We start from the raw sequence: 23,852 nt of genomic DNA on the forward strand, positions 1-23,852 counted from the left end.
CCCAGAGTATCCCAAACCGTTGTGCGGCCTGTGTACGTGTACATGGTGATCATATCCCATATTGATGTCGGGTTACATGCGCAGAAAACAGTGGAATTTTGTAGCACATGTGTTTCGAGACGGTTTTCTCAACTTATCACCAATACCGTGGACTTACAGATCAGTGTCGTATGTGTTCCCTATGTGTCTATGCTATTAGCGCCAGTTTTCTGCAGTGTCACGTTGTGTGGCACCACATTCTGCAATTATCCTTAATTTATGACCATGAGTGTGTTATGTTATGGAAACATTCCTATACGTATCTCTTGCATTCACCAGATTTGCGCCCGGTGGCCTTAACTGGCACTAATTCTTTTTCTAACGTAAATCCCTTCCGCATTAACCTTATAATATCGTGTTCAGCAGACTGTAGGACGCACGTTTTTCTTCGAAAAATTGCCTCCAAAATTCAGGTGCTTCTTATACTCGAAGTTAAAATAAAAATTTCCAGTGTTAGATTTAAAATTTCTACCAGTGTTAAAAATGGGCATATATTCGATGCCGCGGTAAACCTATCTCTATCTGGTGACATTGGATTCAACAGGCAGCAGCGGTGCATCGATGCGACGAACATGAGTTGCGGGGATTCACAAGCTTGCTAACACTGTCTCCCTCCCGCCGAACCAACACAAACCCAGATGATTGTCTAGCCTATGATGCGTCAATGCGGTCTACGGTGCCAGTGAACTTGAACTGAAAGTGATTTATGTTATCGGTAACAGTACAACATATTTGTTAGAAGCTAGTTTCGTAACTAAAAGCAAAAATAAAAGCTATTCTTATGATGCGGGCTATACACTGAAAGTAATAGCATATGCAGAAGAACATGGAAATAGAACAACTGAGCTTCATTCGGGCCTATCACCAACATAAAAAACCATTCGCTATTGACGGGCTAGTAAACTGAAAGAAACGAGGAAGACCAAATGTGCAAATAGAGGACTGAATGCAAAATCGCCAAAAGTAGAAGATGACATATTGAAATTGATTTAAGGACATTGTCAAAATGACATTAGAATTAATACAAAAATGATTCAAATACACGCTCGTAAGCGAGCACTGCGGTAGAACTTTACAGACTTTAAAGGTGGAGATGGTTGGTGCTACAGGTTTGTGAACCGTCATGGACTTAGCATGCGAACCAAAATCAAAATAACTCAGAAAATGCAACAAGAGTATGAAGAGAAAAATACTATCTTTCTATTGATTTAACATCGAAACAAAAACAGTGTGAAAATAAGCCAAATAGCGAATATGCACGAAACTCCTCTGACATTTGACGTGCCGAGTAACAGAATTGTTACCATGAAAGGTGCTAAAACTGTAGCTATAAGAACAAGTGGACATAAAACAGTGCACTACACTGTTGTCTTTTCACTTGTGTTGACGGTACTAAACGTCATGCAGTGATCATTTTGAAGCGCAAAACAATGTCAAAACCTTCCCAAATACCACCGGGTGTTGTTCACGTAAATGACAAAGGCTGGATGGACGAGGCTGGTGTGAAATTACGGATTAACAGAATATGGGAAAGAAAGAAAGGTGCTTTATTGAAGAACAGTTCTCTTCTTGTGCTAGATCAGTTTAGTAGTCATTTGAAAAATTCTGCGAAAGAAAATTCAGACAGAAAAATACAGAGCTTGCTGTTATTTCGTGAAGAGTTACTTCAGAATTTCAATCTCTTGATGGGTCGGTAAATATACCATTTATAGCGTGTATGAGAGAGGAATGGAACAAATGGATGATGGATGAAACTCAACATGAAGTCACGCCGAAGGCAGCCTTAAAACCACCTACAATCAGATAAATTTGTCAGAGGATAAAACAGTCGCGGTATGGAGTGAGAGAAGACAATGTTAAATCCTTCAAGAAGTGTGGCGTAAGCAACGCTCTCGACAGCAGTGAAGACCATATTACACATTAAGTGGACAACGATGACGACGAAGAGGAGGAAGAAGAAGAAGAACAAGAAAGAAGAAAGTTCACATGACGATTTTTGGGGGTTTTAAAGGTCAGTTCGGTTTTATAAACTAAGAATTTTTTTAATCTGGCTTTGCAGTCTAATAACAAAAATGGTATTTTTTAAACTGACGTTTCTGATAGTCCGTTGCGTCTTTTTGCCCGTAAAATACGGTATCTTCCAAATTTCGTTACTATACGATAATTATAGCCCGCACTGGACCTCTGTGAGTAATTTCACTTAAATTATAACCTCCCAGTACCTTGCGCCAGGAAATGGACTTGCTTGCAACAAAGCAGGTATTGAAATGGACAGTTGTGACGACCTCTGGAGGACCACGAACAGTCATCACAACTGTCGTTGCAGCTTAGTTCGACGCGGTGGCAACACAGAGAGGCGCACTGTCAGTTGTGCGCACAGCAACAACACTGCTCACAGGGGCTGCATCACGTTGTCATTTAAGAAGAGTACGCGTTCTGCGCACAGCATAGCGGATACGTATCCGTGTGTGGTAGCTCCGAAGAGAATAAAGGTTGCCAGACTGCATTCGTCGAAGTCATAAGAGCCTAGCTCCTGCTCCGACGACAGGAAACCTCGTTAGATATGCAATACTGTCACCCCCAGTTTGGGTAGTCGGTAATCTGAAAGGCAGCTGTTGTATTTCTGACGTGTTAAGGATATGACCTGTCTTCAAGGTCTCTGTAATGTCGAACAAGATAAAGAAGACCGCAATAGCCCGTGCTTTCCTGATCTATGTCGACAAAGAGATTGTTCGACTGTTGCCCGGGCTAGAACGTTCTACTGGTCTATCGCCCTGTACACTCTCAAATCATCTACAAATGAAACTATAACTGGAAATTAATTCGCTGACTGCGAATTCCTTGACATCAGCTGTATTAGGTATAGAGCTACTACCCAACAGTCACACAGCAAACCTCGTGCCGGACTGGGATGACGATGTAAGCAGTGTCACACATGAAAGTCTGGGTCGATCCGGTGAGCGTGCACGGATAGCCGAAGTTGTTAAGGCGACCACCTGCGATAAGCGAGAAATCCGGGTTCGAGTCCTGGTTTCATACGCCATTGAAAGGAAGCAGATCTTTGCCCAATAAACCTGAGGTCAAGGAATTCGCAGCCAGCGAATTAATTTCAAAGTATTCCGTACAGATATGGGTAGTCAACACTGTCTTTTCTTTCAGTCATGGATGTAAGTAAATCATAATTTCCTCGTACTATAATCTATACGCAATTCAAATAAAATTTCGTTATTTGGCATCCTTCTTGGCGTTGCAATTTTGATGACCAGCTGTCTACCAGTGACAGAACCAGAGCGCAAGAAAGAAACGGTTATCATTAATGCAAAGTTCGAATATAAACAAAATCCAGTCAATCGAAAACATTCAACAGTTGTTGTTGTTGGGTCTTCAGACCGAAGACTGGTTTGATGATGCTCTCCATGCTGCTCTATCCTGTGAAAGCCCCTTTATCTCCTAGTAACTACTGCTATCTACATCTTTCTGAATCTGCTTATTTTATTCATCTCTTGGTTTCCCTCTACGACTTTTAACCCCCTGCTTCCCTCCAGTACTAAATTGTTGACCCCTTGATCTCTAAGGATGTTTCCTATCAACATATCCTTTCCTCCAGTTATGTTGCGCCACAAATTTCTTTTCTCCCCAATTCTATTCAGTACCTCCTCATTAGTTACATATCTACCCATCTATTCTTCAGCGTTCTTCTGTAGCACCACATTTCGAAAACTTCTATTCTCTTCTTGTCTAAACTGTATATTGTCCATCTTTCACTTCCACTCATTGCTACACTACATACAAATACTTTCAGAAACGACTTCCTATCATTCAAATCTATACTCGATAGTAACAAATTTCTCTTCTTTAAAAATACTTTTCCTGCCATCGCTAGTCTACATTTTGCTGCTCGAATAGCAAAACCCATGCACTAGTTTAGGTGTCTAATTTCCTAATCTAATTTCCCTCAGAATCACCTAATTTAATTCAGCTGCATTCCATTATTCTCGTTTTGTTTTTGTTGATTCTCCTTTCAAGACACTGTCCATTACGTTCAACTGCTCTTCCAAGTCCTTTGCTGTCTCTGACAGAATTATACTGTCATATTTTGTTTTCTTTAGTGCTTGCTCTTTGTACAGATTGAATAGGACCGGGGATAGGCTACAACCTGTCTCACTCCCTTCTCAACCCTTGCTTCCCTTTCAAGGAGCTCCATTCATTCAGCTGTAATATTCCGAATTCGATCTTAAGTTGGTCCTAGGATTCATTATTACTTAGGCTATCGCTTCTTTCAAATCTGGAAATATTCGTTAAAGCTAAAATACGTCGCAGCATGCTTACATTAAACTGTAGGTCTCACTATAACTGGCTGGGCGAGTGATTTCGGGGATGGATAAAGTCAAAGGCATACCACCCTTAATACGACGATCTGCTGTACAAGCCAACCACGCCGTTGAGGAAAGCTTTGCCTTTACAGTACGTAATAAACAGAACATAAACTCCTTGTCATAGAGGCATGACTTAACTTTCCAAAGAAAATGCAAAACGGACATAAAATGTATATAAACACATTCACATGTGTTTCCATAGAGGTAACGTAAAATTAATAAAAGAAAGTAAATCTGTTTCAAACCTCGCTCTTAAATATATGTGATGCAAGAGCAAAAAGTTTCCCACACGCTCTCATACTGCTGTAAATTATCGTAAATACAATAATCAACAAACTGTAAAATTTCTCGAACAAGTATGAACTGACGTATTGTGCATGCCACTTGCTTTCTTCGCGATTATCATGAAATACGTGAGCTTCCTAGAACACACTGTGAAAACAACGCATTTTACATAAAATTCGTACTACTTAGAGACTATATTCTAGAAAAACATTAGCATATTTTCGTGATAACTTATAATTTTTAAAAGTCAGACATTAATATTGGGTGTCTCATTATTGAAACAGGAACTTCGACAAACGCTCAGTTCTCACACAAACTTCGTGTTCGAACAGAAGCAAAGTACCAGATAACTGTTTCGAGTACGTATTTGGAAACGTAGTGAAATAATGATTATGAAGAGGCCGTATAGTTTTATTCTGTACCTGACATAATACATCATACGCAACGAACGGATAACGTATATGCAGTATTAACATTGACATTGCTTTGTATACATCTGTGTCTCTTTAGAAAGATGTAGAAATGTATCATACAGTATACACGAGCCAATTAGTGATTAATTCTGCGCCACTAGTTCATGGGTAGTTCCACTTTCTTGAACGCCAACTCTTTGTGTCACCGAAACCTTTCCATTTGCACTAGCAGATATTTCTGTAGATAAACAAACAATTATGCACATAATTTAAGATCCTCATTTGTGCTGCATACTTGTTTTAGCACATTGCTATTTCAAACATAAATCGAGTTAGATATTGTATCTTTTGTGGTGTGCACGTGTATGATATAGGATAGAAACTTCTTCAGCAACGACAAACATAGTATGCCTGACTAGGACGAGACCTTGTCACCTTGCTTACATTGGCAGGACTTTCTTCCGATTGTGATATTCTTGTACTATTTGTCTCAAAACCTCCATCTGCCATCGCCCCTTCCCTATGTTCTTAAGTCACAAGAAACTCATTGTCATATATCGCTGGACAGTCATTCCGACGAGAAAGGAAATTGCGCCGAATGGCTGCTTCCAGATTTGAGACCCAGTCCAGGAAACTGTTTGAATGCGTGAGGGTGTTTCAAAATGGCCTACATCCTGCTACGGTGTGAAGTAACCGTTCTGGAATAAGAAACTCGGTAATCATGTCGATACTACTCCCCCACTCTACGAAGGCTCTCGGCGAGTTGGCTGATGCGGGTAGCTGAATCGACTGAGGTCTACCGATAGTGAATAAATTCCTGTCGCTCCCAACCGTTTTGTTTAATCCGTCTCCGTACACGAAAGCATACGTGATACACAGAGTTAACGTTCGCTGAGATGTTACCCGTATTATAATAATAGTGTATACTGACATATTATGCCCACTAAAAAGAGTATTGTCTACTACCTGAAGTTGGTAGCCACCGGCAAGAAAACTGCAGAAATGAAAGACATTCGATTTCTAGCAATTCAGCTACTCACAACAGCAGTGTCGTCGAGAGTCTTCGTAGAGTACGCGTATAGTTTTGTCTTCGAACAGATTTGACACAGCCCGCCACTAATTTCCCCCCTGTGCTAACCTCTTCATCTCAGAATGACGTTTGCGCACTAAGCTCAAAAATGGTTCAAATGGCTCTGAGCATTATGGGACTTAACATCTGAGGTCATCAGTCCCCTAGAACATAGAACTACACAAACCTAACTAACCTAAGGACATCACCCACATCCATGCCCGAGGCAGGATTCGAACCTGCGACTGTAGCGGTCGCGCGGTTGCAGACTGAAGCGCCTAGAACAGCTCGGGCAGGGAGTAACGGATGTGAACGAGGAGGCAAATTGGTAAACCAGAGTGGCAAAAGTGCTACCATCTATTGACGGAGAGAAGAACGCTGGGCCACTAGCACGGCCGTTCACAGTTTGAATTTAGTTATTTACATCCGCTACTCCCTGTTCTGCGCTCATAGGCAGCACACCGCTCCTGGTACACGCGGCGCTCGGGGACCACAGCACAGCCTAAGTGTCCTGACATCATTTGTATACTATATTCCCTACCCAGGCAGTCTTCCGTAGTGGTACTGTCAGGTGCCACTTGCGCATTGACACAGGTTTCACAGCACCTAGCCCGACCGGCGGTTTCGAAATGTTTTTTAAAAGTTTTTAAAACATTTTAGGGAATTTTTTTGTCTTTTATGTGTGTTGCGGTGTGTGAAAATTATCTCCCGTCTTTTGCTATTTCCAGTACGACACCTGAGGATGGGCTTATAACAGTCCGAAACCGGTCGAGTGAAAATAAAGAAATTTGTTATTGAAGCGTTATTTTCAATCTCTGCTATAATGCTCTGTTGCGGATGTTCTTCCAACAGGTTTGTTTCTGAGTAGATCTCTCAAGAATCATGTTAGTTATTCCTTGACGCCTTAACACATATCCTATCGTCTTGTCCCTTCTTCTTGGCAATGGTTTCCACATGTTCTGTGGAGGACCTCCTTACTCCTTATCTTATCAGTCCAACTAATTTTCTGTAGCTTTACATTTCAAACAATTCGATTCTCTTCTTTTCCAGTGTTCCCACAGGCTATTATTCACTTCCGTACAATGCTGTTCCTGACGTACATTCCTGTAAGTTCCTTCCTCAGATTAACGCCAACGTTTGATGTTAGTGTACTTCATTTGGCTAGTAATGTCCTCTTCACCCGTGCTAGTCTGGTTTTCATGTCCAGGCTGTCAAGTGTTATCTTTCTTCCAAGGGAGATGAATCACTCCACTTCGTTATTTCGTTTTCCCAAGTTCTGATGTTAAGTTTTCGGTATCGTCATTTATGACACTCCTCAGTACTTCCATCATTGTTCGGTTTACTCTCTATCTATAGTAAGTTCTCTCGACGTGTCCGAGAGAACAGATTCCATCTTCATATATATAGTTAAGATTCACCGGCCATTTGTCCAAACTTGTACGGGAATCGGTAAAGCCGCGAGTAATGAGTGTAATGGGCAGGGGCACTACAAATATAGTGCGAGACAATAAGTTGAGAATGTGGGTCTCACGGGAGGCGTGTCAGAGATAACTCGCTGCAGTCTGTGTCCTCGGTGGCTCAGATGGACGCCGGCAAGGTAGCTCAGCTTGTTCCGTCAGAGGGATGTAATTAAAAAAAAAAAACTCAGTTAATGGATCAACAAAGAATTGAAGCGAGTGTCTTGCGACGTCCGCCGCCAGCAGATGTAACGAATTAAAACGAACAAAATGAGATTAAAAAAAAAGAAAGAAAGATGAATAGACCGTCTGCCATGCAGGCAGGAGATCCCGGGTTCGAGTCCCGGTCGGGGCACACATTTTCAACTGTCCCCGTTGTCGCATATCAACGCCTGTATACAGCTAAGGGTATTCATTCCATTGTATTGATTTAACTGTGATTTCATTCAACAGTGCCTTCCAAGCGAGGTGGCGCAGTGGTCAGCACACTGCACTTGCATTCGGGAGGACGGCGGTTCAAACCCGCGTCCGGTCATCCTGATTTATGTTTTCCGTGATTTCCCTAAATCACTTTAGGCAAACGCCGGACGGTTCCTTTGAAAGGGCATCTTTTCCTAATCCGAGCTTGTGCTCCGTCTCTAATAACCGCGTTGTTTTCGGGACTTTAAACGCTAACCTCCTCTTTCGACAGTGCCTACATTTCTTCCTCATTTTCACTGAGGATAGCAGTGTTATCAGCGAGTATTATCACTGATATCCTTTCGCCTTGGATGTTAATCCCATTCCTGAACAATTCTTTTATTTCCGTCATTGCTTCTTCGTTGTATAGATTGAACAATGGGTGCGAAAGACTACATACCTGAGTTACAACCTTTCTAATCTGGGCTAGAATATGAATTAAAAACACGAGGCGCGTTTTGCACAGTTCACGTTTCGTAGTACCCGTCTGTTTCACGGGAGAGCCATTGTGTTCTGGACGAGTCATTTCATTTAAAGGATAGAGCAAACGCTGATGAAGAGCTGTTGTTGTTGTTGTTGTTGTTGGTAATTAAAATCTCACGGCCTACGCAGCCGGCTGGCGGGCGGAGACCAACCTGTTGCTTTGGTTGCAGACGTGTGCGACGGCTGGGAGTGCAGCCACTACGCCATCTGCGAGAGCGACGGCCGCGGCGGCGCGCACTGCGCATGCGTCGAGGAGTGCGCCGACGTGAGTACCGCAGCTGCACTGTGCGGGCGGCGCCGGCTGAATGAGACACTTGTCACTGCCTCCACTCTCGAATCGAAGTGCGCTTGGAAAGACACGCATCCACTGACGCGGGGTACCAGCAGCGACCAGAGTGGTAACCATGAAACGAGGACAACAAAGGAGAGTTCTCAGCCTTATAATGAACGGCAGTGTGTATTAGATCAAGTTTCACTTCTTTTTTCTGTGAACTCCCCCTTCAGTTCAATGCACATTCTGCAGTGAGTACATTACATTACCGAACTGCTCTTGCAGAAGAGTCATCTACGATTGCCACAGCCCCTTCACTAGTATTCCAGCTACAAGTTTCTTGTAATCATGAGAGTGTAGATAAAAATCAGAGGATTTCCAATTTGGCGAACACAAAGTGTTTTATAACAACTCGTACCTCAAGTTTGTTACCCCAAGATACTCCTTTCCACTCAGATGCGCTGTATACTGATAGTTAATGTGGTCGATTTCTGAATATTACAGCTCTACATTTACATTCGACAAGCCATCTTACGGTGTGTGAGAAAGGATAGATTCTGTACCACTGCCATTTTCCCTTTCCTGTTTCAGTCGTGAATGTTGCACAGTTACTGGAAAACATTCGTATGAACTCGAATGTGTCTAATTTTACCATAATGGTGTTTTCACGAAATACACTGACTCCCACAGTCGGAATTTCAGCACCCTGCAATGCAAAATGCTTCTCTTGTAGCATATGCTGTTGTGGACTGGCAAGACAGCCAATCCACAGTGACGGGTAGCCGAAAGGCACACGTTTAAGCTCACGCAGGTAAAGTAATTATACTAGCAAAAAAGGTACGTAGCTTCTGGAATACTTAACTTTAATCCATAATTGGTGAACATCGGTCTGACGGTACGTGCATCACAAGATAAATAGCAAATGATAATGGCGCCTTGCTAGGTCGTAGCAAATGACGTAGCTGAAGGCTATGCTAACTATCGTCTCGGCAAATGAGAGCGTAATTTGTCAGTGAACCATCGCTAGCAAAGTCGGCTGTACAACTGGGGCGAGTGCTAGGAAGTCTCTCTAGACCTGCCGTGTGGCGGCGCTCGGTCTGCAATCACTGACAGTGGCGACACGCGGGTCCGACGTATACTAACGGACCGCGGCCGATTTTAAAGGCTACCACCTAGGAAGTGTGGTGTCTGGCGGTGACACCACATATGCCACTAGAGTTAGAAGAGTATTTCCATGGCTGTTTCACACCGACTGAACAAACCTGAAACGAAACGCACAGCTCTTATTTGGTTCTTTATTTCCTCTATCAGTCCTATCTGGTAACGTCACACCACATTGATGACCAGAACCCAAGTGTCAATCGAAAAAGAATTTTGCTACTTACTTTCTTGTGAGGAGGACTTCTGGCATCTACCTTTCGTACAGTTAGTTCTATGTGGTAGTTCCACAATCAGTTGTCACTTGCTGTGACTGTGCACGTCTGCATCAGTAGCGAAGAAACCGTGATTGATTCAGCGAAAACCGAAGCAGGTGCAATGTACCCGCAGAACAGTAATTGAAAAATATGTCAGCGGAAATATGATACGAAATCTACTTCATACAATGTAATATGGAAACCTCTCTGGCAAAATAATCCCGCTTAATCCAACAACTCTCCCCCAGTACACTTATGTTTTCTGCCCGTTCCGATTTCGATGACGGAATGGCGATTTATTTGACATCGATGTCGACGTGCACTGTCCCGACTGGTGTACTCTAAGCAATATTCTGAAGCCGATCGTATTTTAAGTTAAATGTCTCGAATAAAGCGCAGCTGGGTAGAGAGGTACTTCTTGATATACAGAACAATCTATAGCTGCGATCCCGATTGCTGATGGTGATAGTGTAGTCCTTCATTTAGCCTGTTGTCAAACTGCCTTTGTGAGTAAGATGACGCAATGATGAAAGGTGGCACTTTTAATTATACAGTGCAGCGACCTTCTATTTTATCATGGGATTTGTGAAAAGGCTTACGTGTTGTCCGCCATTTATCGTTTTACTATTTGCAAAGTATGTAATAACAGGAATGCCTTTTGCGTATCCGAAATTATTGATGATTACCTTTCCGGGAGATGAAATCGACTTTCCCTTTTTTTGCGTTATTACCCCGACTTCTGCTTACAACTTACATTATTGTTTCAACTTTGGTTTGTTGTGGAGAACACGCTATTCATCCAGATCAACGATCCACAAGCACAGATTGTGTGAATTCAAAATTTTTCGCTCCTTATGGTGAGAAATTGTGTTGACACCGGATGCGAAGCTGATGTGTTTCTACATTTACTCAAAGCCTTCAATACATTTCGAGTGATACACAAAATTATTGCCTACAGGATATCAGATCATCTAGGTGATTATATTAAAGATTTCTTGTCATACAAAATTCGACATTTCATTTTCAATCGACAGACATCATCGGAAGCAAAAGCAGCGTCGACATATAATGAGAAAGAGCTGTGAAACAGGGAAGACAGAAAGACCAGGAGTCAGTGCCACCTCAACAACATATCATCGTAGACAGAGCACGGACTTTGGAAGGGGAAGGAAATCGGCCACGCCCTTTTCCAACACAGCAATTCTCCATTCTCATGAACCGATTTAGACATCGAAAAATCTAAATCTGCATGATCGGATCGAGGTTTGAATTATGATCCTGAATCCGAGTCCATTGTTTCAACCAACGGGCCTACACCACGTACGATGTGTAACAGTTCCTAGACACTGTAATATAAAAAGAATGATTGGTGATTGACGGAATGAGGGGCACTTGATCCTCAACGCAGACAAGTACAATCCAAGTTACACAGCCATACGTGGACACCCGATCCACAGTGCGTTCACCATAGCCTGTCACAGTATCGATGTATTCTATGGAATTGATCCGGAGCAATTTAAAGTGCAATGACCGCATGCATCTGCCAATACTTTTAAGGACACCAAATTGGCATTCATCGGAAGACGCTACGAATTGTAAATTTATACGCTAAGGAAGACGTGGATTGTGCTGATTTCATGGATTTTGTTTCTCAGCGTGGGTCCGTCACGAAGTTAAATTAATAGCAGAGAGAGAGAAAAAGAGAATAAAAAATTACTGGGTTATTCGTCGCTGGTTTGTTTGGTAGGCACTAGAAGCTGTTGAAAGGCTCAACAATCTTCATCGGGTGACACTACAATAATATTGCCTATTTCCCACACATCTTTCATAATGAACTGAACGATAAACTTATAGAAATCCAGGGTTCCACAGAGGCTTACCTCTAGATGTTCTTTCGTGCCAACCATCTACTAATGGAATAGTGAAGAGCATAAAATACGAGGGTTATTAGGAAAGTACGGAACGATCGGTCGAGAAATAGAAAATACAGTGAAAATTTGATGAAGCTTTGCACAGATGCGTTGGGCACTGTGTCTAGAACGCCCGTCAATCGCATCATGTCGCTCTTTTCAGTTCTGAGCTCACAGTGAGAACGTAAAGATGGCTAGAAATTAGCTTCTCCCTCCAAGTATGAGGGCCTGGCGAAAGGTTTCGCCTTAAGCTATGCAGTCCACATAACATAACTGTCATGCAGTTCGTTCTGCACGACAATTTTCGGCCGCACTCTGCAGAGGCAATGAAGATGCTCCTGCAGCGTTTTCGATGCGAAGTGTTTGATCACCCACAATGCACTCGTAATTGGCTACCCCTGAGGTTTATCTCTGCTCAAATGAACCGCTAGCTATGAAGAAAATATTTTGACACAGACAACGGGCTGCAGTCCAGAGTAGAAAATTGTCGAAAAGCACTGGCGGCTGTCTTCTATAACGAGGGAATTGAAAAGTTGGTACAACGATACGACATATCGAATATACGAAGTCTGAACAGCGACTGTGTAGAGAAATAGCTGGAAGGTGTAGTTGACAGTAGCAAATAAAACAGTTTTGATTTTCACTGTGGTTTCAATTTCGCGACGTATCGTTCCTTACTTTCCTCGTAACACTTTTGCACTATGGACCTCCCGCCACACACTGCACCGTCGTTTTTGTGCTACAAATGTCCTCATAGGCATGGACGAGGAAGTATTTCGATAATCTGCCTGAGAGTGATGCTCCAGGTAAAACGAAACGAGAGCAGGAAACGCAGTCTATGGCTAGCACTATATTAAGGTAAGGACTCCCAATACAGAACCACTATAAGCAGCACGTTCTTCCCGAATGACGTGTTTCTGTAGATGAGACTTCTGATTTTGAAACGTATTTCAGACGGAGAGTCCAGTGTGCGGCTCGGATGGCGTCACCTACAAGAACATCTGTGAGTTGCAGAAGTACTCGTGCCTGGAAGAGACGGCGATCTCTATTGTGAAGGAACAGCCTTGTGGTAAGTGTCACTGTCTATAAACAACAAAGAGTCAGTATCTCAGTATTTATTCTCTCAATTTACTTTGTGTCGCATGATCAGAAATACTGAAGGGCGCACTCATATGTGCTACAGAGTGAAGGGTATAGCCTCAGATTATGCTAGAGCATAGATGGGGGTACTCCAGTTTGGCGTCTTCTCGTAACTGATTTACAATCAGGGTTTATACTCTAATAATTGGCTTATCTAGAGAAGAACCCCACAACCCAACGTTGAGGGGAACGCTTAGTCCTCTATTCCTTGAGTAGACCAGCCGGTATTGCAGATTCCTGTATAGACCTGACTTCATAGAAGCACGGTACTTTGATAAGGCGGTGCTCCCTAGGACACGCATAAAAACTAAATTTATGTGACCAGTATATTCGTTGAGTCTGGACTATCACACGCTGCTCGTAACCACTGTCTGAGTGATACGATGTAGTGAGACGCTCACCTTGTAATAGAGATATGCATGTGACAATTCGCAATTCTATAGATTTCGAAATGCTTCAGGACAATGCTGGAGCGATTCCTTCAAGGTGGCTGCCACCAGAGAAATGAATGTTTAATAAATTCACCAATACCTTTTGTGCCCTTGTGCCATGCTCTCAGTCAGTAGCTGAATTAACTTGTTCCACATTTCTCATCACCCTCTCATCTCGGCTTATCATCTTTCTAATCTTATAACATGCGAAGACATGGACGTGGACAACTCCTCACCATCAGTAGCTTCACTGAGACGCTAGTTTGCAGTATTCGTATTAAAACCTTTTTAAACTGTTTTTCCATTTACATATTCAGAAGTCATTGTTCTATAAACTTTTATTTCTCGGAAAAATCTAATATACTGTCACTGTTCTAACCACATGATCCAGTTTACTATTAACTTTCATTATGTACTCTAATTTCCATTGCATTCTTACTTCAAGACGAGCAGCGCACCTACAAGCAGTATGTGGCTTCGAAGTCAAATAGATTTGTGTCATAGGTAAGATCCCAAACAGTACAAAGAAACATAAACAAACTATAAAACCATTTGGAGCTGAAGAGTTACTCGCTACGGAACGATTCAAAGATTAATATGCTGTGATGTGTTTACTACTCTGAGACTCGAAAGTCAAAGTCTGTGGTACGAAACTCCTGGCAGTTTCATACATGAGACAAGGGCCGTCAACGTACACACCACGAACACTGATCATCGACAGTTCCTCCCATTTTTCACGTTTTGCCAAAGGACTTTACTATTACTATTTCGTGTCAACAGAATAGAAAGATATAACTACTGTCACCTGTCAAACATATTTCACGGAGAATCTTCCCAGAAACGGACAACAGCAACTACCTTTTCAACACCTTGAACGAGATCTTGATATACAGGATGTTTAAAAATATGGACGGAAGGTAGTATTGGTCACAACTAGGAAAAAAGTTCCCGTAAGGATATGTCCGGAAACCAAGCGATGTTGAGATACGGGTCACTCCCAACTGTCTGTTACGTCGAACTGGACACTCTAGGCAGAGCTGCCAAGTGGTTACCACGCATCCTGACACATCTGGCAGCCTCCCTTCCCGGTGAATCATGCCCTCTGTCAGAATACACCTGGTTCCATCCAAATTGCGGCACATGTACGGGTTACGCGCTCCCGTAACTTCTACACACACTGGACTCGCATTCGGGAGGACGATGAATCAAATCCAACACCCTGCCATCCCGATTTAGGTTTTCTGTGATTCCCCCAAATTGCAAATGCCGGGATAGTTCCTTTCCCACACTTTCGCGGCTTTTGCTCCGTCTCTTATGACCGTGCTGTCGACCTGACGTTAAACTCTAATTTTCCTTCCTGTAACGTCTGCACATGTGTTGGGGATACAGCAATACCTTCAAACGTCCTCATACCCATAAATCAAATGGAATAATGTCCGGCGAACGATGTGGCCATGCAACTGAACCTCCTCGATCACTCCATCGCCTCTGAAACGTTGCGATGAGGTACTGTCGCACAATCCGTAGAACATGCGGTGGAAACTCGTTGTGCGTAAAACGCAGTCGTTGTCTTTGTGCAAGAGTCACATTCTCCAAATAGCGCTGGAAATTCATCGCGCGGGAGTCGGTGATACACAGCATATGTTAATCTGTTTGATAAATTATATGGCACTATGAGTCTATCACCGACCATTTCTGCTCATACATTGTTTACGGAAGCGATCCTTAAGTCTCAACTCTGTGACTCCTCGAGGATTGCATCTGCCCACACTTGCGTATTATGGTAATTTACTGTGCTATCTCTCGTGAATCCTTCCCACAACACCAAATACTACACGTTACCCGACCCAATCTCAACAATTATTGGTTCCCAATACTGTCTCCTACAGGCAGCGCCGTTGTTAGGTACTTTGCTGACGTAGGCAGAAATTGAAAACATTACCCTCCCTCTTTTTTTATAACCATCGGTCTCCCCGACATCTCCCCTCTTGAACCACCAAAAACAGCTTATGGGACAACAACGTAAATCTCCTTACATAGACAGACACCAACTCATTTCTATGTAATGGCTATCATGAACTGCACTTACTTTTTCTCCTTTTAGGTATGTTGAAAGAGAATTACAAAACCAAACTTGTGAATACGTGATCGATTATCCTCAGGAAATAGTAGTAAACTAAAGACATCAACAGAACCACTCAATACCACTGACACGTGATAAATGATCCACAGAATCAAAAAAAGGGGAACTGAGGGAGTTATGGAATCAAGTCGAAACACGATCGCAGGCCGGCGCACGTGCGCTGCTCCAGTGCTCGATACAGATGAATCAAGGTCGTGCTTGTTTCCATTTTGTACTCAGTAGGGGCTGCTTTAGTTGTGAGGTAGGTAGAGGCAATGTGTTTTCTTTCAACAAAGTAAAGACTTATTAAGTAACTATTCCGTGTGCTTTTGAAAACAATTGAATCTTTTACTACTTCTTCTTTTTTTCATTTTTTGGTCCTCATTTGCTCAATTTTTTCGCCGTTTGATTTGAAATTAATTTTTTCCGCCCTTTTCTGCCTGCAGATTTTTGCCGGCCTGGACGGTCGCCTTGTCTTGCCTAGTAGTAGAAACGACTCTGCCTATAGGAATACGCGACACTTTCTTTTAAACACCTTGTATCCAAGATGTTTCACGATTTCTATTACAGACTTCTATGGATTGCAAGGGGACTTAGTAGATGAAGTTTTGTTGAGGAACCCAAGTCCAGAAATGAACGGTTTGGCTGTAAAATACGTATGAGGATCGTATAACTTTCAAAAGTCCCGTTTCACGGTACCCGCACAGCTGAGACAATGCTCCACGGGACGACCCTGCTGTTCGTTCCACAAGGTGTACCTGCGACACGTGTTTCCATACACACGGTCGACAATCCCTGCGGTGTTGCTGCCGCCAAAATTCGTCTACAGGGGTCTCATACACACGACGTTTCGAACAGCACCAAAAGAAAAAAGTAACGTGGCGTTATATCTGGCAATCGCGGTGACCAAGGAGACGGTCCACGCCGCTCTGTCCACCTTTCATCATATGTTTGGTTGGGATTTTCGAAGACACCATGTGCAAAATGCAGGGGTGCATGTCGGAACCGAATTTGCTGACAGAGTGATAGTGGTTAGACTTGCAGTAACACCACCAGTGCCTTCTGAGTTTGTGTGCGTGTCGTGAAGCGGGAGATTTAAAAGTGATCCCATCTTCAACTCATGTTAGATCCAGACATTACATTTCTGAACATGGTTCCTTATCAGAACTCAATCTAGTACGTCCTCTCTACAACACGTACAAGCCTGTAATGGGAAACACACTGTACACTAAATAGTACAGAATCGAAACTTACACGATTGCTGCACAGTCGTGATTGTGTGATTTATTTATTTATTTATTTATTTATTTATTTATTTATTGTTCCGTGGGACCACATTTAGGAGAAGTCTCCATGGTCATGGAACGAGTCAATACATGAAATTATAACACGATTGTAGAAACACATAAAATGAAACAAGTCGTTAGTTTAAATAAAGAAAATCAAGAATGTAACACTGGAATTTGCTTAATTTTTTATCTCTTCTAATCTTTCTTATAACCCCTCTTCTTGAGGTTGTCCTTGGATCTTTCAAAACTGCGTCTCAAAGTGTCCTTTCCGGAAGACTTCAGCAGCTGGAGATTTACAGAATACCAGCCGCTCTAATATATGCCCTGCTCTGTATACACTTGATGTTGCCGGTGGTTTGTCCAAGGCACTGGAGAACTAGAAGAAGTACTTCCTATGCTTGAATTTTCTAGACGAACATCGAAGTCCATTATGGATACGCATCTTTTTGGGATGTACTTCTGATCTCTCACATGTTGCAACCTTTTTCTTTTTACTTTATGTCTGTGGGTGCAATCCCAGCCAAGCAGCATAAATTTTCATTCGTTCAGGTTTCATACAAGGACTGACGACGCTGAAATGACCACTTTATAAAAGAAGAAATAACTTTCAGAATGAGATTTTCACTCTGGCTTCGAACTCCAATCCGGCAGAAATTTTCAACTTTCCCCATTGATTTAATTCAATGCTCCCCGGCAGGTAATGTCTTTAATTGCTTTGTGTATCCATATTTTGCCTGTTTAATGTGGATGCTAACAACGCTGACGCTACTTTGACAAAAGAGACATTCAGTGACTGAACAGATAAAGCGGGTCTTTGTTCCGAAAATCAACGTCTTTCGACCAAGAGTAAGTACATTATACATGCTTATAAGAATAGGTCAACGTTTAATGCTGCTCATGGCGCTGCAGGAAGTCTGAGAAAAATATGATTTAGCACACTTTTAATATAAAAACTCCGATAACGTCCGCAATTGTTCTTGTCATTTACTTACGGGACCTTGTAATCTCCCCACGGAAAATTACCCTCCACCACGCAATAATTAATAATAGTCAACCAAATCATCCACATGTATTTACGTTTGAAAAGTATCTGATCAGATTTTCTAGTAATATATGCGCCGACAGCTCGTCGACGCCAAGGTATTTTTCTAGTACGTTTATTCTTTGGAACAACAGAGGTACAGAAATGTATGCTCCATGGTTATTATAGTGGGAGAATGGAACAGCTTGGGAAGTATCGGTTGGAAGATTGTCGGATTGTGAAAGGAGATTTATTTACTCTTCTTCGCGCTAAAGCGAGCTAGGAAAGTTTGTGCCGCTAGCGTGATAGATAAAGAGAAAGAAAAACCTGTAAAAGAAAATTACATGAGACTTGGAACCAACAGAAAACGGAACATGTACGGAAATGGATTCAATATACAATTTTCCTCAGAAATAAGGTTTGTGACCATTTTATTCTAGAGTGAATGACGAATGAGTTCTCTGTCTGAACCATTGATGATTGTCTGGGCCCTGTAATTAATTGGGAAGTTTCAGCTGTGACGAAGAGAGCCTGCAATCTCTGAGTTTTTTGAAATCGTCCAAAAAGGCTTCGTCCACATCTGAAATTTTAGATCTGTCGTAAACTGAACGAATTGTTCAAACGATCGATTTTCCCAACTGAATGCAGGGCTTAATAATAATAACAAATGTAAAGATCTTTTCTAGCAAGCCAGCCGCTGAATATTAAGACGAAGGGCTCCACCAGAGATTCTACTAGGCTGATTTCACGTAAATAATATATTTAAATTGTACACAGATAAAGGAGAGAGAGAGAGAGAGAGAGAGTGAGAGAATCCTCCATTAGCATAATTGTTTCTCTGTCTTTTCACGGATCAGCCTAACTAGAAAACACGAAGCCCTGACTTTATTGTACCGATTTATGTGTGAGAGGGAAAGAGCGATAAAGGCGACAGATACACTTCTGTACAGACAAAACATTACACCAAGTTAGCGGCAAGCTGCATTCACATAGACTTTCATCATTTACAAAAGCAGAGTAGAATTCATTATAATGGCCAATCCGTGACAGGACACGTTTTTGGACGTTGTGAAAATAATTTTGTTCTCTGTTTCATGTGAACTACGACGAGACAACTTAACTTGGAAAAGAGAAGAAATACTCGCAGGCAAATTAAGTGGATCTATAAATAAAAGCAGCACGCTGGGCGCTGTGGAAATTTACTGCCTCACCGACACAGTTAGACCGCATTAGACCGGTGATGCTGTATTGTAACTTATCACCCCGGACTACAAGTCCAAAAAAAAAAAAAAAAAACCAGGAAATAGGCCAGATCTACAAATTTTTATTAAAGCTTGCTAGTATTGAGGAAGTAGACGTAGATTTGAACATTTACTAATTGTGTTCATGCCAGACGTAGTTTGATTGACCTGCCCTAGTTGCACTTACCTGTATAAGTACTATAAGAAAGTAGCCACAGAAGTATTCTTGTGTGAAGGGAGATATATACATATTGACTGTAGAACATTTATATGGTTTTAACTAGGGCAATGTTTAAGATGAGTCAAGCAGAGCAGAGCAACACGCAACAGCCCTCAGCTGTGAGCACGGATAATAGTGATGTAGTAAGAAGTGTTGTAGAACCGATCGCTACAGATAGTGCAATACAACGCCCGGTACACACGGCTGGAGATGTAACAGCAAGTATGCAACATGGATTAGATCCATTAGTAATTATCATGAGACAGATGCAGATGATAACCGAGAGCATGAATAATATGAAAACCGACATTAATGCGAAGTTAGCCTCAGTTACCGAGGGGCAAAATGATTTGAATTCGAAATTAGCCTCAGTTACTGAGGGGCAGGAAAATCTGAAAGCTGAGATTAAGCAGCAGTTACATGACAGTTTTTCCGAATTAGAGCAGCGGATAGAGGCGAAGACAAAGGAACTTAAAGATCAGGCCGAAGAGACGGAACGAAAATTAACTGCACAAATAGAATTGGTTAAAGCTCAATGTGAGGAATCTACTCAACGCGTACGTGTAGAAATGAAGGAGCATGTGGCTATTAAGATAGATACCGTACGGGAACAGGTGGAAATGGTTCCGCAATTAGTACAAAAGCAAGATGCCATGTCATGTGCAATTGCGCAACTTCCTGAATTGGCACGTACGCAGACGAACCTAAAGGAAAGTGTTGAACATCTGACCGAACGTCAAGACGTTATAGACCACCAAATTAATGTATTAACGGGTAAATTATTCGAAATCACATTAGAAAACAAAAGGCTAATGTGTGAAAACGTTGAGCAAAATGTTAAAGCAGCATTCCAGAGTCTATGCGGCAAACAGGAAGAGAATTTGTTTGCGAAAGGACTTGAGAAAGTGCGACAGCAGTTAGGTGCTGATTTCGAGCATTGGAAACAAACGATAGAAGAGTCGATACGCGTTTCACAACAAGGCTCTGAACAAATGAATACCGGCCAGCAGCAGAAGTTGGCAGCGTCTGTAGAGCCAGTTACTGCACATTCGCACACGATACCGACTTGTGTGAGTAACTCGAATATTAAATTGCCACGAGCTAGTTGTTCGCGTGAAGTTTTATCTGACGGAGATTACGAAAGCCTTTGCCATGCCGAAGAAAAAATGATAAAGCATCGGCAATTCCAGATTTTTAACACTGACAAAAGGGGGGTCTATCCGATTGTTTTTATCCGAAGTTTTAGAGGAGTGCTACCCAGAAATTGGTCGGAGTGGCAGAAAATCAGTTTCGTGACTGGGTATATACAAGGTTCGGGGGCGATCTGGGCCTCGGACATGACTTCTGTTTGCTCGACGTATGACGATTTTGAGAAAGCGTTTTTAGCAAAATTCTGGTCAGAAGGGGTACAGGAACGCCTAAGGCAGGAGGTGCTCTACCCAGAGCCTTTCTCTTTTTCAAAAGGAAGCCTTAGGAAGTATTTTGAAAAATATATAAACAAAACTAGATATTGGGACAGACCTATGCCTTTGCCAGACATAATAAACATACTTAAGGCAAGATTACCAACTAACATCCGGAATCAATTAATTTACGGGAACGATAAAGACTTGGAGTCGTTCCTCACGACGTTAGATCATATAGACATTATAGAAGAGAGCAACCAGAAAGCCCGTAACAACAGATTCCAATATAGGGAGATAGAACCCCCGCCAAATGGTAGGCAAGGGGTCGCACAGAGATCGATAAATAGTGGAGAAACCCCTCAAAATCTCAATAATAATACCGGCAATAGTCTTGCGAGGGGCTATCCAAGGAACAACAGGAATGGGAAACGATACAATCCCGTATGGGGGAACGAAAGGAATTTCAGACCGCAAGCCTGGAACAATAACAGTAATAGAAAGTGGAATCAACCGGGGGGAATAGATTCAAATAACCAACATCAGTGGGGACGGACATCTACGAATCAACCGGTAATTACCGAAGTGACGGACGATGTCAACCACCAGGCGAATCAAAATCCAACAAACTTGTAAGGACCCACTCGTGCCCCGGAGGAGCGGTCAACAATTGGTTGAGGGGCAACAGGATATGTGTACCCATGCTAACGTATAATGATGGACGTTTACTGGCAGATGAATTGATCGAGGACTTAGAACTCCAAGATGAGGATAAGGAACAGGTGGCAGTAGCCGAAGTGCAAGTCATTTTGGAGACTGTACCTATAGTGGCGGTTTTGGACACAGCTGCAACCACGAATGTTATTTCGGAGGCTCTATTCAACAAGATCAGAAATATAAGACGAGTACCAATTTTTCCAGTTCAAAATTGCAGAATAATAGGCGCCGTTGGGGCTAGATCGGCTAATGTAAAAGTGCAGTCACTACTTAGTGTAGAAGTCGGAAATGTAGCAATATTAAGCACATTCCTTGTTGTAAAAAATTTGGTGGTAGACTGCATTATAGGAGTCGACAGCCTACGTCAATACGGATGCAGAATAGATTTTATAACAGGAAAAATTTGGTTAAATGTAAATAAACAAGAAATTGAGTTGGACTTGTTGAAAAAGGAAAGCCTTACCAGAAAATATAATAGTGGGATCAGTGTGCAAGTAATCAGGACTGCACAAAATTCTAAACAGCACGTAAATAATGAGTTCCAAGTCAAAGGAGACTTCGGTCAATTAGTGTATGAGAAGTTAACACTTTCGCTGCGGCATCGGTGCAGGCGTGCAACTCTCCAGTGCGGCCCGGTAACACTCTAAAACGGCAGGTACCGCTCGGAGCCGACGCTCCTAAGCCCACCTGAGCTACAGGCTGACGTCACGACCTTGTAGGATCATGTTCTATACTGACCTCAGATGCATTACTTCAAATAAGCTTCGACTGTATTGAGGTCATGTTTTGAAGTCTGTTTGCTATCTGACACCTGTAGGGGTCACAGGCGTCATTCAGATGTTCGTGATTTGTTGATAATGTAACAAAAAATACAATTTGGATTCCAAAATGCATATTCTTAAGAAGGAAAGAAATGAAAAAGGAAACTGGATTCATTTGAAATTATATTTACTTCAAATGCGCATTTTTAAGATTGACTGATAGAGGTCGTTAATTTAGTAGCATGTTTGCTCCCGGTGTGAGAGAATTAGCCGTCTACATTGATCATAGACGCACGGATGCGTAGAAATTAGTAAGCGAAACACTTTTCCTGCTCCTTTCACATTGGAAGGGCCATTAACCGCCATTACGAACAATATACGTTCGATAACTGACCACACAAAAGAAAAGTTTACACGCTTCGATGCTAGCTTAAACGCTGCAACTAGACTGAGTAATCAGTGAGCGTGGACGCCTATAAGCGTCAGCCGCACTGGCTCATGGCTTGCTGCGACGCTTATAAGCGCCAGCCGCAGTGAAAGTGTTAAAGGAATCCGACTGCATTATTGAAGAGCAGAAGAAGCAGCTCAAAGAATTATTATTAGTGTATGAAAACGTGTTTGACGAAAGGCCAGGAGTTATTAAGGGATACATATGCCATCTCTACGTTAAGCCACACGAAACGTATTGTAGAACTTTCTATCCTGTTCCCTGGAGGTTAAAGGCTCAAGTTCAAAAAGAAATAGATCGCATGTTGAAATGGGGTTTGATCGAACCCTCTACAAGCCCATACTGCTCCCCATTGTTGGTCGTGCCAAAAGCAAAATGAACGCTCGTAAAAAACATAACAATAAACTGTGTGTGTAGTGATAGAAACCTTTAAATTGAAATAGTTAATCAGTGACATAGAGTATAGAAATAGTGACTAACTATTATTATCGAGTGTTGTAAAGAAGATAGTGGAGATAGGCTTCACCTGTGGTTTGGGTGAACATAGAACTTTAGCATTGCTAATGTCATCAAGAATGATTAAGGATCTAACTGACCTTCAAGAAGAATGAAATGTTTCCCGCAAATGACGCGGAATAATCAAAAGAGGTTCCGAGTGAATATTCATATATAATCTCATGTGAACGCTTACATGTGTAAACGTGTGAAGGGATGTGTTGTGGTAGTGAATCGTGAGTGACGGTTAACGCCGCAAAGATAATTTCCCGCGCAAAACAGTTGACGTCGGCGCGAGAATTAAAATCGATATAGACAATACAGATATGCTTTGTAAGAGACTCGCACCAAACGCGAGGATAAACTGATTCATGTTGAACTCTAAAA

General features: G+C 42.1%; 1 protein-coding gene across 1 annotated transcript in view; it reads left to right on the plus strand.

Annotated features, from left to right (window-relative positions):
• The window catches only part of LOC126456400 (agrin-like), a 211,046-nt gene that overhangs the window by 16,210 nt on the left and 170,984 nt on the right, over positions 1 to 23,852 (plus strand). The window contains exons 3-4 of the mRNA XM_050092154.1: positions 8,752 to 8,846; positions 13,132 to 13,246. Of these exons, the coding sequence (XP_049948111.1) occupies positions 8,752 to 8,846; positions 13,132 to 13,246 (210 nt within the window). The remainder of the gene's footprint in view (positions 1 to 8,751; positions 8,847 to 13,131; positions 13,247 to 23,852) is intronic.

Source organism: Schistocerca serialis, chromosome 2, assembly GCF_023864345.2.
Source record: "Schistocerca serialis cubense isolate TAMUIC-IGC-003099 chromosome 2, iqSchSeri2.2, whole genome shotgun sequence".
In the NCBI taxonomy this organism is placed as follows: Eukaryota; Metazoa; Arthropoda; class Insecta; order Orthoptera; family Acrididae; genus Schistocerca; species Schistocerca serialis.